At 45.8% G+C, this 15,903-nt stretch overlaps 2 protein-coding genes across 8 annotated transcripts in view; both read right to left on the bottom strand.

Annotated features, from left to right (window-relative positions):
• Positions 1 to 8,040: 8,040 nt before the first annotated feature.
• MLNR (motilin receptor) lies at positions 8,041 to 10,920 on the bottom strand. Its single transcript, XM_065655211.1, has 2 exons — positions 10,153 to 10,920; positions 8,041 to 8,354 (listed from the first exon to the last, which is right to left on the bottom strand). The coding sequence occupies exons 1-2, from the start codon at positions 10,907 to 10,909 to the stop codon at positions 8,041 to 8,043; spliced, it is 1,071 nt and encodes a 356-aa protein (XP_065511283.1). The 5' UTR covers positions 10,910 to 10,920.
• Positions 10,921 to 11,183: 263 nt separating this feature from the next.
• Positions 11,184 to 15,903, bottom strand: part of FNDC3A (fibronectin type III domain containing 3A) — a 122,550-nt gene continuing 117,830 nt past the window's right edge. For all 7 annotated transcript variants that reach the window (XM_065630369.1, XM_065630362.1, XM_065630392.1 and 4 more), the window contains one exon: positions 11,184 to 13,715. In XM_065630369.1, the coding sequence (XP_065486441.1) occupies positions 13,401 to 13,715 (315 nt within the window). In that variant the 3' untranslated portion in view covers positions 11,184 to 13,400. The remainder of the gene's footprint in view (positions 13,716 to 15,903) is intronic.

The following is a 15,903-nucleotide window of genomic DNA, read 5'->3' as shown; positions in this document are numbered from 1 at the left end:
GTGGTCTTTGCAGGTAGCTGCAGTGGTGGTACTGGCATGCTGGTTGTTGCTGGACACCCAGGATCCAGGCTTTAAGTACAGGGCCTGGTGTTGAGCATGGCTGTATGTAACAGGGCACAGAGCTTGAACATCCTCCTGCCCACTCTCCTACCAGAGCCCACCCAGCCTGGTTTCCACACTTTGACCATGCTGCAAGTGGAGACCAAGGATGGTAGCACTGAGGTGGGAGATCTGGGCCTGAGGGCTCAGCTCCTGGGAATGCTTTTGGCCCACAGTGTTTCAGTTTCTGAAATACTCATTTTACCACGAGAAGGTAGAGGCACTTCTCTTGCGGATTGTCCCCCTGGGCAAGCTGCAGGGAGGGTAAAGAAGAGGGAGATGAACCAGGGACCTCATCCAAAAGCTTGGGCTAAGTCTCTATGCCAGCATCTTTAGCACTCGCTGCCTTTTTCATTGCTTTGAAAAAAAAGCAAGATCAGGAACCATGCAAAAGTCAGTTTGATGGCGATGAAGACAGCATCTGTCAGCTCCACAAAGTGGAGGCAGCAAGAACGGCTGTGCAAACCCTCCATCTCCTGTTGCAGAAATCGTAGGCCTGAGTCCTTCCCTTGTGAGGCGAGAGTGCAGCGGCTGGCCGTGCTGGCGGCACATGGAACCACGGGTAACTGGATTATGAATGGCTCTTTCCATGCCAGTCACCAAAAGCAGCCAGTGGTGCCTCTTTCTTCCCCCTAATAGGGCCAGGTTCGTGCTGACAGCCTGGAAGCAATTGCTTTCACAGTCACCTACAGGTACTTGGAGTCCAACGCTCACCCGGTTATGCTTTCTAGTAAACAGCAACCACTAAGACGCAGCAGACGTGTTTTGTGAAGCGGTGAGCATCCCTTCGCTGTGGTAGGGTTCCTGCCGAATGGCACTGAGTGCTAGTGGGGTCCTTTGGATGCTCAGCAACCACTTGGAGTTTGCTCCAGTGGCTTCAATGTGAGTTTCGGGCACTCCACACCACCCTGTGGGTCTGTGACCCAAATTAATTCACAGTCCAGCTCCCCTGAGCTCAGGCATGGGATTTTGTTCCCTGTCATGTGTGTGATAAAGCTCGCGATTCCGTTATGTGACTATCCCAAAGGCTGTTGCACAGCACAACACTGGCACCGCGTCTGCTTTTCCAGTCTGCAAGCCCACAGAGTCAGTTTCTTCTAAGGCTGTCTCTTTGGGCAGCAGTTAAAATGCAGTGATGTGTGCAGTCAAACGGTCTGGCTTGGATTTTTCTCCCTTTCCGTAACAGAGATTACTTGTCAATTTTTCTTATTGTTATGTGTTTCCTTCAGTAGTTCTGTACCATGTTTTGGTGACAAGGAGGCAAGAATTCAATTTTGTTTCCTTATTTAGAAATAAATCCAGTATTCCTAGAGCCCAGACAAAAATGGAATGCATTTGACGTTTTCACATGGAAAGATGTCCTGGAGACAGATTGCTCCTTGCACACACATGCACTTTACAAAGCCAGAAGTGTCTGAAAAAAAAGGAAAAAAAAAAAAAGAAAAAAAAAAAAGAAAATTGAGACTTTGACTATTACAAGCTCCTGACAAGATCTGTTGTTGCTCACTAACAGCTGCAAAAGACCGAATCAGTTAGCAAAGAGAACACAGGTAAGGAGGGAATAGAGCATATGAGGATGAAACGGGGCAGCCTGCCCTCCTGCCCTGACCTGGCACGGTCCATCCCTCGTGCTGTGGTCAGCACGCAGCCTTGCTCCAGAGAAGCGGGATGCTGGGGAGATGTGGATGAGATGAGACACAGATACGGCTTGTCCAGGTGGGTCCAGGAGGCTCTGCTGAAATCTGTTGGAATGAAGCACTGAGAAGAGGTGATGCCTACAAGCTTCAAATAACTTCCAGGGCTGAGAATGCAGCCTGACTTGGTGTCAACGGAATTGAAACCCTGGATTAAGAAAATGTTCCCTGCGCTGTGCTCAGCTGCTGGAGGAGAGGGGGGAAACTCAGCCTCTCTCCAGATTCCTCTTCTGTAGTTGTGGACATCCTCTGCTTTCACTGCTTGCCTTTAGGAGGTATTTGCACAGCACAGATGAAGAGCAGAACTAAATTCAAATTAGGGAACTGATTTCCATGTTAACATGGGCAACATTTGTTGCATGGGAGCTATATAATTGTTGGGTTTATGCTTCCCTTCATAATCAGTTTAGCAGAACAGCAGAATCAGTATGGCAGAAACAGAAACCAGGCCACTTTTTTTGCTGCTCTCAAAGTCTTCCTGGAATTGCTTTGCAACCTCTGCAGAGCTTCAGAGCACAGAAACATTGCAGAGTCCCACAGTGCCTGGGTACCCCGATATAACAGCAGGCAGGGACTGAGGCTTGTGGAGCTGTCATGGGCTTCATGACACTCCTTGAGCAGGAACGTAAACATTTGTAGTAGTCTGACATCAAAGCCGAGTTTCTGAAAGCACTGACAGGGAGGTGACTTGTTCCCACTGTGGCTGGGTGCGAGGGCGCCTGGGATCTCACCATCCCTTGTGTTCTGTCATGCTGCTCCTCGTTGTGTAGGATATCTTAAATAAGTTCTGAAAACAAAACAAAACAAAAAACAAACACCACCCCCCCCCCCCCCCAGTTATATTTATCCTTTTGCTGCCTTTTATTTCCTGGCCAGGATGGCTGTCATCTGTGATACAGCAATTGCACCAGCCACCTCCAGAGGGATCCGAGTGCCTCGTGTAGCATCCGTATGCTGGTGGTGGTTCTCCTTCCATTCCAGATGAGTACACCCTCTCATCTTACCTGCATTTCTGCCTCTCTGTACTGCTTTCGGTGATTTCCAGATGATGCCTCTCAGGCTGGCTCGCTGTGCTGAATTTGGGCTCCTTGTTGCTAACTGCAGGGGCATTGACAAATCACGAGGTTTAGGAAACCGTTGTAGTACATTACATCTGACTTGTACCCAGCTCTGGCTTTGGTTTGGAGACTTTTCAATAAGCGTCACAAGAAAGGTGAGTTCTTAGGGAGAGATTTGAAGGGTAATGATTAGATTTGGGGGCATTTAAGGGGAGACCTTTCTCTAACCATGGAAGTGGGCTGGGGCGCCAACACTGTGTGGAGTCTCCCTCTACCTGCCTGCAGCAAATGTGGGTATGGAAACAGGCACCATGGGGTGCTTGGCAGCAGGGTCAGCCCCTGGATAAGCAGAGAGGGATGACTGGCAAGGAGAGGGCAAAGCCGTGAAGTGCCCGAAAGGTGAAGAACGACTTGGTTTAAAGCTGACAGATTTGTGTCATGTCTTGTGATTTTGTTTATTTTTGATTTTAATTTTTGTTTACTTTTATTTAGTGTTTCTATTTGAAGTCCTCACTCCCCACCAACTTGGCTGGGGATTGAGCACAACTTTTCCCTGCCTCCACACCTGCCAGGGTTGCCAGATTTCTTGGTTCGAATCTACCTTGTTCACTGCACTTTAGGGGGCTCAGTTCTATCCCGCTTAACTGAAGTGCATCTATTGCTTCTTGACTCCCTGACAATGGTGTTATAAATGACCTATTGCATTTGAGTGTGTGAGAAACTGGTTAAGGACTGCTCACGTTTTGGCTGTGCTCAGGTGACGTTTCCTTGCTCTCAGAAGATTCCTCAGAAGGTTCATGGAGTCTCAGAGCATCTTCCCTAAAACTGCATTATGCCCTATAATTTCTTGATATATTTCAACGTATGACATTGAAGAAGTGGTAACCCAGAGCTACATGGTGTCTGAGAGTCAGGACGACTGTCCCCGTGAGGCCAGACAGCCCTCTTCTGGAGCCAAGGGGACTGGTGAACTCAGCTGTGTTGGCCAGGAAGGAAAGAGGAGCGAGGGCCTCCAAATGAGCCTCGGGCACCTCAGGAGGCTCCAGCTGCCCCTTGCAGCACAAGACATGAAGTGAGACCTCCCCGTGCCCCAGCTGGCGGCTGGGATGTGAAGATGCAGCCTGCGCTGGACGCTGACTTTGTGGTTATGTCCCCAACTGTGGTTATGTCCCCAACAGGGGACATGCTGGGGCTCGAGGGTGGCTGTGGGGTGGGACAAGGAGTGGTTGTCCACTGGTGTGCTCCTGGAGTGACATCTGTTTATTTTCCTCCTTTTCAGAAAGAAAAGTGGATCTGAGGAGTCAAAATATGTGACACTGAGAGTTAAACCAGCTATTATAGATCAGGGAGGCCAGTCTGCTCCCAACAAGAGTCCCAACTCTTTCTATGTCCCTTAGTGCTCCACATTGAGACCCTCTGGTGACAGCAAAAGTGGAAACCCTGGCCTGAGACTGAGTAGGAGTCCATTATACCTATATGTGTATTTTTTTGGGGTGGGAAATAAGCAATAAATCTCAACATGTCAACTTAATAGGAGTGAAAAGTGCTTTGACTCCCTTATGAGCATCAACATGTGCAGATCGGGCTCGTTAAATGAAAAGAAATACTGGTAATAATAACCAACAACTATTTTTCCATGTATGTTTTAGAATGGAAATTCCATTTTTAGAATAGATTTCTAATAGCTAATTTAGTCTAATACATACTTAATTTAGGGTCATGTTAAGTGAAATGGTGGCATAGTGTTATCATGCTGCAAATGTGAATAAAGTTATGTTGAACCCAGGGAGTATCATGACCCAAATTATTGTGGAGTTATATGCACCATGTGCAGCTGTTTAATGAATAGATAGAAAACAGGAAGATTGTCAGAGTCTGACTTTCTGGCGCTTGCCTCTGTGTTGCCTGTGGCAGTGGCTGCTGCTTTCCCTGTTTCTGATACACTGGGATCATAAGTATGAGAAAACTTGACTGTTGTTAGAATGAACCTGTGTCTTACTGGAGGGAATACTTAACTGAAGCTAACAGAGTGTGCAAACATGCATTCCCAGTAACTTCAGGAGCTTTGTTTATGGCTGCAGAAAGGGACAGCCTAACATGTGACAGACTACTGACTTAAAAGCAGGTATCAGTAAATTTATTCAGCAGCCACAGTGTCCTTCAGAGCGGGCTCACGGGAGGCTGGACACGTGAGCAGCCAGGGGTAGATCTCCTACTAATGATCTGTTCATCAGAGCCCATCGCTCTTTCTCTGTCACAACTGTTTAGACTGTAAAGCTTCCACAAGCTTTATGTCCTTGTGTCAAACTAGTAAGGTTTTGCAGATGTAGCCTTCCTCCCAGAAGAGAGTTTTCATGGATTTGCCGGGTGTCTTTTCTCAACTTGCCCTTGAGCTACCAGCTCTCCCTCTCTCTTTTTTTTTTTTTTTAATTGCGGTGTTTGGCAGCTTTGCAAGCGTGGGGCAGGCAGTCAGCGAGCATTGCTGAGGCTGCGGGTGCCTGGGCGGGAGAAGCTGACCCTGTGGCACCAAAGCCCGTGGAACGTGGTGAGGGTCCCCCCTGCACCACCGCGACGCCGGGACGGAGCTGTCACTTTAGGCTACGGTCCACGGGAGGAGTTTCTGATCTGTTCAGAAAAAGACCCGTTCATGTGTTAAAGAATGAACTGGTTTAGATCCTTTTCAAACTTGGTTTAACATCCTCCTAAGCACAATGATGCTCTAACAAGTCTCCAGGGTCAGTCATGGGCTGTGTCTAATCACTGATTTTCCTTCCTTTGCATTCAGTGTAATTAAGTGTTCTCTTAAAAACCAGAGTACCTTGACATGTTTTCTTATCATCCATTCTTTGTGCTTTTCTTTTACATCCTCCCATTTTATCTCTCTTTTCAAAATTACCAGTCAACGTCATCACTTCTTTCTCTCTGCTTGACGCAGTTGCTCTGCACCGCTCGTCTCATTCTCCCGTATATTTTATAGCCAGCTCAGAAACTATTCCGAAATATTTCTTTGAAAGATAGCCCAGCTACATCTCAACACGGAGTTCATGGGAATAAATAAGGCAGCGCTATTATTTTATTTACATTATTTCTCTTTACACAATCCAGTACCAACTGCTGGAGACAGCCATGCCTGGGTAATTCTGAAGAAACTCCCCAAACTCCGCCAATTTCCGAAGCTTTCGTTCTGGCGGTGACAGGGCCTTAACAAAAAGGTGCTGCAAGCTCACCGAGGTGGTTTGCTGCATGTGTTATTCCACTAAGCGTGCAAAAGGGATATTCATAACAGGGATACAAATGACTTACGCAGAAAACCAGACCGTTTAGTTTGGGTTGAAAGGGACCTTCCAAGAACCCCACTAGGGCATTTGCCTCCCTCTGCCTGCTCACAGCTTGTGCTCATACATATACAACTGCTTTTGGGGACATTTCTGCTGAGGAAGCGTTTACCTCCCAGTGCAATTTAGTAGCTGGTGATAAAGCAAAAGCCTTCACCAGCAGCGCACAGGCGTGCGGAAGAGGCTCGACAACCACGAATCAATGTGACAAAGCTTTTTTTTCCCCTCAGTCGACATATGTTGCTGTTAAAAATAACTTGTCTAAACAAACACAAAATACCAGCTGTTCTTTTATTATAATATAACATTTTAATGACACGTTCCCCCCCCCCGCCAGCAAAAGCAACCCAAACCAAGCTCTTCAAACGACTGTTCTCCCTCAGCATGAAGCCAAGAGAAGAAGAAAGTTTAATGTGTGTGCTGTGAGATAAGGCTTTTTTAAAAATGGCTTTAGGTTTGTTTTTTTTTTTAGTTTTTTGTTTGGTTTTTTTTTTTTTTTTTGGTGGTTGTTGTTGTTGTTTTCTGGGTTTTTTTTTGTTTGGTTTGGTTTGGTTTTGGTGTTGTTTTTTTTTTTAATTCAGTGCCTCAAAGCTATGGATTATTAAATGGAGAATTGGTTGTATTTTTAAAGCCCGGGGAAGGCTCAAGTTTAACTTCACCGTCTTGAGATGTCTGAGCTGGACATTTATTTCTGCCTTCGCGTGGCAGCAAACACTATTGCAGTAAACACCACTGTTATTTTTTTGATCCACAGACATTAATTAACAAAGGCTAACAGAAAACCAAGGGGAAGCGTGTCCATACCACCAGTGATGCTCCTGTAAGTACAGTCCCACTTCATCGATTCTGGTCCAGATTTTTCTGGTCCTGTCCTGCGACTCCTCCCAGCTCTTCCTCACAACAAGCTCTTCTTCCTAAGTCGTGTCTTTTAAGTTGGTACTTTTTGCGGAGCAAAATCAGTGAGTCGGCTTTGGATGCAGAGCAGCGTTATGAAGCAGTAAGGCCCTTTTGTGCAGCCTGCAACATTCGGTGACGGGTCTCGTTTGCGGGGAGATGAGTTAACTCAGCGTATTATTTGCACATGCAGTATGCAACGTGACAAAGTGGAGACACATGGTTAACGTTAACCAAACACTACGGGTCTATCATGAGGAAGTGATCAGGAATATCTAAACTCTCACAGATATAGGGGATTACTTGCTAGTATGTAAGAGACCTTTGATCACATAGGTCAGACCAAAAGGATTTAAGGCTTCTATGCAGAGGAGAGGCTTTCCCAAAGGAAGAGTCAGTGGAACTGCCCAGGAAACTCTCCTTCATGATTACAACACCAGGTACTAAAAATACACGCCCCCCCCCCGCCTCCATCCTTCTTCCAAGGATGTTCAGGATGGCAGGTGATTTGTTTTGCATCCATCTTCTTGTTTTGTAAAATCTCATTTGAAGGAAAATAATTTTAAAATGGCAAAGGCTGTCTGGGAGTTTTACCTGTTTCCGTACCCAAGCAGAGCTGCTACCTCAAACTCCCTCCTCCTTTGCAGTCCGTGATGTTAAGATTTTTAGAAAACCCTACAGCTTGCAAAGAATACATATGCCATGAGCAACATTGAAACCACAGTTTTACTGCTAATTTACTCCAGCTTTTCCTATTGAGTTATCTTTCACACACTGCACATCATTCTCACCACTTCATGGTCTCTGCTTGTTCTGTGAACAAAAAGATGAGTATTCCAGAATACAAACGGTTAGAAAATACCACATGCCCTGACAAATGTCCATCCTTTTGTGACTCTCCTGTGAAAAGGAAGATCCTCTCCTTTGCAGAGAAAGCCTGGAGAAGCACGGGCTGCGGTCTCAGAGGCTGGTGGCGTACTCGTGCCGTGTGCTAGCGCTGGTCTCCGTGCAGCCACCAGCGTCTTTCGTGACGGTGAAAGCCCTTTCTGCTCCCCGGTGCGGCAGCAGCAGCTTGTAGGCTGCTGCCCTGTACTTCTTCGAAATGAGGTTATAGAGGATGGGGTTGATGGATGCGCTCAGGTAGAAAAGCTGCAGGGCGAATATATTGAAGTACTGGGAGAACAGCATCATCCTGGTGTCCTGGGTGTTTATAAATATGATCCTGCCGATGTGGAAAGGCAGCCAGCAAATTACAAAGGCCAGAACTACCACAGCTGTAAGACAAAATTACACGCACGATAGTTAAGGAGTGGGTTAACTACTGAACCAGACAGTAAACTAAATTTTACATGGCTGATTTTGAAGTTTCTTCTAACTGGTACAAGTGATATACAGAAATAACAACTTTAAATTGCTGGAAAACCACGAAAATGGGAATAGCATCAAGTCTGATTGGTCTTTGGATTAAAAACGAACTGGTAAATTCTTCAGCTAAATCATGACATGAGTTTGCCGAGAAAAACGGAAACGACTAACACTGTAACAGCCATATAATAACATCAGGCACAACAAAGATTCCCTTCGGCTACATCTGTTATGCAATGTACGTGATACGGCAACAAAACCCAGAATAAGAAGAGGTGTGTTTGTGGCCGCAGCTCCATTCGCTACAGAGCTGTTCTTCAAAATACCTGCACCACTGAAAAAGACCATAGCATAGGGGCTGCACCTCAGTCACCCGCGCTCCCACTGAACTCGCACTGGTGTTAACGGGATGGTTTGTAACATAAAGACTTACAGTGTAGTTGGTCTATTGATTTTTTTTCCACTGAAGCTCCCGCTCGCATCCCCAGACAATAACTGGACTAGATGGATCTCCAGCCTGAGTCATTCCAGCTGTTCTCATGGTCTTGCCTCACATTTTGGCACAACACAAACAAAACACTCTTGCAATGGTGAATTAGCATGGGCAGATGAGGAACAACTAAACAAACAGATTACTCTATCCATAGGTTTTATTATTTTTGTTTATAAATGCACGTAAGTAAAATAAATAACCACGGAGCATCCTCTGTGTTTCTCGGAGCTTAAAAAAAAGGGATATAGCCAAAGCAAGTTTATGCCTGAAATCCCTCACACACATCGTGCTGCTGGCTCTTTGAGAGAAGAGGGAATTGGTCTGGTTCAGTGGGTTCCGAGGAGATCACGGACACAGGTCTTCCTGTTTAAAAACCTTGTCCCTATTCCAATGTAAATACCTTCCTCAAATAAGTCAGCAAAATGTACTCTCTGGGGCTTATTAGTTTATTATGTTTGTGCTCTGCTGTTTTTATGCAGCTGATTACATCCTTGGTAAAAGAAGTCTCCCCTGTGGCCCCTAAAACCTTCACTAAAGGTAGAAAAAAAAAAAACAACCAAGGCATTTTGTTTCATGCTCATAAATCAATCATTGGATTTTTTTTTGTCTTCTTCACATTGGTCACTGTTTAGAAACTTTAAAGCCCCAGGGCAGACTGCGATCTCTAACTTTGCAGAGCCTGATGCTAGGTTAATGAATGTATGACTAAGAAAATGAAGTAAAAATTAACAGTATCCTGCATCAGCAAGAAGCGCTTTGGTATTATGTGATTTGCCTGCAAACGGCTCGTAAGGGTTAAGCTGCTGTTTTCCAGCCTGCTTGGGCAACCAGTGGATTTTCTCCTAGGACAGCTACAAAAGGCTGCTAAGAAAATCAAACTTATTTCTCGGAAGCAGAGATTTACTACCCAGAGGTGTTGCTGCCCGCTGGAAGAGACTACTAAGTTGCAGACTACCTTGTATTTGGTTCTGCCTGGTAAAATTCAGAAAAAGGGCAGTTGTGCAGAAGGCGGTCACGCAGCTGGATGTTCAAGGCTACACCAGGTGAAGCCTCGGCTGTGAGGGAGTGAAATTCCTGCCGTGACGGTCCCCGGGAGGGCTCAGCAGCACGGCCGGGAGGTTCCCCTGCGCTATCCCTGCCCTGCGTGGGACCAGCCCCGGCCCAAGCCCCAGCCACGAGCCCCCAGCACAAAGAGGGACGGAAGAAGGACTCACCCAAGATCTTGACGGTCTGGCGGTGCTCCTTCTCACGGAGGACCGCGTTGGGGCCGCGCAGGCGGGTGTTGCTCTGCCACAGCTCCCGGCCGATTAAGCCGTAGAGGACGTTGAGGCAGATGACGGGCAGGACGAAGTAGGAGGTGGTGACCCAGAACATGGTGGCCAGCAGGCCGGACTCCACAGCCTGTGGGGTGGGCTTGCACTCGTGGCTGAAGTCGGTGTGGTTGTCGGGCTGCTCCACGTCGACCAGGAAGAAGAAGGGGCCGGCAGAGAGCAACGCGAAGGCCCAGAGGATGCCGATGACGGCCTTCACCCGGCGCCTGGTGACCACCACCTTGGCCTTGAGGGGGAAGCAGATGGCCAGGTAGCGCTCCACCGTGAGGGCGCTGATGTGCAGGATGGTGCAGTAGGTGCAGCCCTCGCTGAGGTAGTGGGAGAGGCGGCACAGCAGCCGCCCGAAGATCCAGGGCCGGGAGCGCCAGAGGCGGTAGAGGTCGAAGGGCAGCCCCAGGAGGATGAGCAGGTCGGAGACGGCCATGCTGCCCAGGTAGAGGTTGGTGGTGGTCTTCATGTCGCGGTAGCCGCGGATGACCAGCACCGTCAGGACGTTGCCCACCACGCCGACCACGAAGAGCCCCATGCAGACGGCCGTGACGGGGACGAGCACCCGCACCGGCAGCGCCAAGCACAGCCGCTCGTCGCAGGGCGCCCCCGGCCAGGGCTCGTCCCCGCTGCCGTTCCCGCCGCCCCACATGCCGCCGGGGAGCGCGGCCGCCTCAGCCCCCGCCGCCGCCGCCGCCGCCGCCGCCCGGGGGACGCGCCTGCCGGGGGCAGCGCCGCTCCCCCGCCCCCGTCCCCGCCCCGCCGCGGGGGGCTCGGGGCCGCAGGTACCGCCCGGCCCGCCCCGCGGGGCCGCCGCTCCGGAGCCGCCGGGGGAGCGCGGCCCCGGGTGTCCCCGCCCGCATCGCCGCCGCCGGAGCGGGGACACGCAGCGGCGCGACCCGCCAACAGCACCGAGCAGCACCAGCCAAAAAGAAGGATACTTTTATTTTCCACAGATTTTTAAAGATACTTTGCTACATAGTTTATGCATTTTTTTTCTATCAGACTATACAGGTTCGTCTTCATGGAGTCCGACGTTGTACAATTGCAAAGTGATACGTTTGGTAGTGTATCTATAACGTTTTAAAAAGTTTAGAGTTTTTTTTTTTTCTTTTTAAGTTTATTTTTGGAATGTACAGTATATGAGGTAAAATTAAGATTACATTAAAAACTGTCTTCAATGCAGTAATACGCACTGAGGCTCGAATGGCAAATACACTATTAAATGACTATCAAAAATAGGAGCTCATTTGAATTTTACTATGAAAAACATAAGTCACTGCAGATTAACTGTAGTAACAAATCTTACCGTTTTAGACATTCAACCGTAAGAAATCTCTGGGCTGTTACACGCAACCTCATTTGTAGTGCCAAACACGGCACTTTTAAGAAGGTTCTAGAAAACATCAGTTATCACGGTATCCTGTGGGAAGGTATCAGCCTATACGTACAAATGACAAATTTGAAATAAAATGTAAACATACAGTACATTTTAAAGACAGATCGTTCTAGCCACGTGGAGGCCAAGTTCTTCGCCTTTTTTTTTTTTTTTTTTTAAAAAAAACCCCCCAAAACTCAGCAACATTATTCTACAGCACAGATCATTGGACGTATAAACAATTACAATACATGCCCGTTCTAATATAAGAGAAATTCTTCAGAGATCTTCAAAGCACAAGACAGAGGTTCCTTTTTTATTATTAAGACTGACAGAAGTGTTTAATACCATTAAAAATGCTAAACTGAACACAACTAGAAGTCATTAATGATCCACTATCTTGTAACTCAAATAAATTAAAAATAGCTAATTACAAAGTGTATAACAAATAACATAAGTGTGATGAGACAAGGATTTTTTTTGTTTGTTTTTTAAAGATAGGTTTACTACAAGCTTTGTGTCACTGGCAATCATTGACATCTAGCAAGATGTTCAATGGGATACTTGATAAAATTCAGTCTGATCATCCAAGAACTCACAAAAATGCAAGCTCACAAAACATTGATGAGTTATGCAATTGCAAAGTGCTCTAATGCAACATTAACTACATGCAATCAACAATTTGGTACAGTATCCAAAGAGACATTACATTAAACATTAGGATCTCAAGAAAAAAGCAGCTTTAAGTTTCCTGGTGCAAGTTACTACACTTCGTCTTCTGATTTGGTGCCCCAAAGGGAGAAAGAAAGAAAGAAAGAAAGAAGAAAAGGAAGAAAGAAAGAAAAAGAAAACAGAAGAAAGGCAGTGCTTGATTCTGGTGGATATGGCAAGTGAATGTTGGGGAAACAGCAAAAATTCAGTAACGGTGTTTATCTCAAAATATCTATTAACTAGCCAAAATCAGAGGGCACAGACATCTGTATAAACTGCATCCAATTAAAGGTCAACTTCGGAAATGTGTTTGTCAATTTAAAAAATAAGTTTAATAAGTTCTCTTACACTCTCCCTTCCATATTCGTAGGAAGTAAAAGAGGCATTTTTTTAAGTAAACATCAAATCCTGGGGGTAAGATAAACCACTTGTGCCACCCCCTCGGAGTCTTTCGAAAACATATACTTGCAGTGAAGAACTCCACATTTATCAGATAAGAAGCTTCCTTCATGCAAACTCTTCCATCCAGTTTATTATTTGCTGCCTGAGAAAAGCCCCTTCTGTTTTTAAGCATTAATCCTGCTTCCCAAATAATTAAGACAAATGAGGAGGTAGAAATACAGCGCTAAATTGCTTTCACAGCATCAGATTAATATTGTATACAGCACAAGTTTGTTAGTGTAAGTTTTAAATGCAATCTACACATTCTTCCCTGTTATGGTCACAACCCTTAGAAGTGGGGGCCAGGAAACCATTTTTACGCTCGTGTTTAACCGGTGAAACCCTTTTCATTAAACACTGCTCGCCTGCCCCGTATAGTTGGTACTGCAAGAAGGCATATTAAACAAAAGATCGTATTTCTGTGGCTTGCGTTCGAATAACGTGTGTCAGCCTATACCTACCAGTAAGCATCTGAAAGTGGCTGAAAAGGTTCGCATCAGTCCCAATGCCGGTGCTAAACGCCTGGTTTTGTAAAAGCAAGAGAACAGAATTACTTTTAGATTATGAGAAAGTAAAATGTAATGGGCAGCGTTCTAAAATAAATCTCTTTTCTTCACTTTATTACGAAGTACTGAATGATAACAGCGATCAGAATGGAAAAGATAGCAAAAAGTGCGAGGATGACAGCAGCACACACTTGGTCGCTCTGTGACCATTGTGTCCTTGTGGTCTGCACAGTGTCCTTGTTGGTGCTGGCCGGCGGTTCAGTCCTCTGAGAGATGAAGAGCACGGGTGTGCTGTAGGGGCCCACCAGGTCCTGGTGACCCGCTGTCTCTTGGCACTGGCGAACGGCACACGCGCGGAAACGGTATTCACAGTTCAGCTGGAGCCCCGTGTAGCGGAACGACCAGTCCGGACCCTTATAAATCTGGCAAAAAAGTGGTGGGGGGGGTGGAAAAAAAGGACACATGAAGCAAAACCACCCTATATACATGTCTATATCTCAGGATGGTTTTGTTCATGGTGAAGGTAACTGTAAAAAGGATGACTCCTCACCGGTGTTTTCACCCATGCAAAGAAAAATGGACAAAAAGCTCACAAACGCAATTTAAATGCCAGATAAAGTCCCCAGTCCTTTTGGTGAAATGCAGGAAAAGGACTACGAGTGCTTTTACAGCATGATGAGTACACACCAAATAAACTGTGTTGGAAGCCCCAGTGTTGAGGTGTTTCAGTGACCACTTAAAATGTAAATATTAATACTACACCATGGGATGTAATATACAATCTCATCACAGGATTTTAGGTAATTAACTCTGTACCATGCTACTTCATTAAATCTAATCTAATCCAACGTACTTTATTGTTGTTAAGACACTGTGTATTTAAAATACTATAATTTACCCTAATAAACATTGTATCAGGAAGGCTGCAAGGAATCTTCTCTAATTCTTCATGTCACCAGTTCCCAAGGCAGAGGTGACTTCTCGGGGTGCTCTCCATGGGCCTCCCCGCTGGCTGGGTAACACAAGGAGACTCTCCCGTTCAGTGCACGACTCTGGCATGGAGCACCTAATTCACTGAAATCTAAATGCTGGTTTCTCAAATTAATGAATTTGCAGCTAGGGAAAGGTCCTGTAAAAGCCAACGAAATTGCACGCAAGTGCAATGTTCTGTTTATAGGTATATTGATAGGTACCGAGCTATTACATGGGTAGGATGGTACAATTCGACCTCTCTCTTCAAAACCCTTCACCTCCCACCACCCCCACCATTATCTGGATTTGCTTTATTTAATTGGTACCAGGATACAGAAATATCACATCATGCAGCGGTTTTCCCTACAGTTACCATACTGTTAGACGGTATTTCAGAAATGCAAACTACCAGCCATTCAATGGAAGAAGCTGGAAACTTCTTCTGACTTTGTTGTTGAAGAGCTGTTGCTGCGTCTGTGGCTACTCATGGACTCGGAAAGTCCTCCCACCACCAGTGGATCTGAGCGGGGATCTACTACCTGGGGACTTTTGCTCAATAAATTGCTCCTGTGCTCAGACAGGGCAGGTCATTGGAAGTGCAGCTTCCTCAAAATTCTGCTAATTCGTGTCCTGCACTCGGTAGCCAGCAAACAGGCCACAGACACATGTCCTACTTGAGCTCCAGCTACACCAGCTGCCTGGGTCACTGTCCCCAGCTGCTTGTCGCCAGTGCCTTGCCATGAGTTGTCCTCCCCGCAAATGTGTTTGCTGGGGCATTTATGCGGTTGCTTCCTAACCCCTGTAAGAGCCTGACTGATGTATGGAGCTGAGATGGCAGATTCTTAACTTATTTTGTCTGAAGCATGTAGGGAGCTACAACATGAGCAACTTGGCCGACAGATCAGGGAGAAGGAGGAGAAGAGAGTGAAATTTTGGCAGGGAAATGGTAGCAAACAGCTGAGAGTGGACTTCCAGGCAGTTTCTTTTTTCTCCATGTCAAATAAAATTGTCACTATTATATCCAAGTATCCTGAAGGCTGTTCCCATGGTGTTTACTTCTTGACTGTTCCAATTTTAACTTTTGCGAACTATTCTCCTCATTTTATTTGAATTTACTGTGCTAAACGGTTCTAGAGAGGCAAAAGGAATGATGCAACTCAGTCTACTTTGTTATTTCCAGGCTTAAAGTGTAACTTTTATTTTCTTGTCCAGCTCATCTCGCAATGCACATTGCTCATCAAAGTGTGATTTGACTCTGTGTCTAGAAGCAACACTGACCACACCTTACCTACATACTTAATGTTGCATTTACAATTTTAAAGTTACAATAAACAATATTCAGATGGCAAGGTAACAAATACCTTGGATTATGGTTCATCTTAGTGAAAAATTTAACAAATGGGCATAACAAACATAGCACTACATTAAAAGTTATTAATTATGAAAATATTAAGGCCTATAATCAACCAAAGCACAGGCAACACTTATTTAATATTGACCTATAATAAAATTATAATATACCAGAATTAATTGTGTTTCCTTGCTGGAAGGAAACCTGCTTGCTTAACAGTGTGAAACAGAGTTTCCAAGCCTCATTTCATGTCAATTATCAGGCCATTTATAGGGAAGCAAAATTAG

This window comes from Caloenas nicobarica, chromosome 1 (assembly GCF_036013445.1).
Source record: "Caloenas nicobarica isolate bCalNic1 chromosome 1, bCalNic1.hap1, whole genome shotgun sequence".
Lineage (NCBI taxonomy): Eukaryota > Metazoa > Chordata > Aves > Columbiformes > Columbidae > Caloenas > Caloenas nicobarica.
The sequence above is the reverse complement of the archived record's forward strand: the minus strand, read 5'-3'. Positions and strand labels throughout refer to the sequence as shown.

Bases quoted from the DNA above. Each gene is read 5' to 3' on its own strand.
- MLNR (XM_065655211.1), bottom strand. From the start codon at position 10,909: ATGTGGGGCGGCGGGAACGGCAGCGGGGACGAGCCCTGGCCGGGGGCG. The intron at 8,355-10,152 runs GTGAGTCCTTCT...TTTGTCTTACAG, and splicing joins CCAGACCGTCAAGATCTTGG to CTGTGGTAGTTCTGGCCTTT.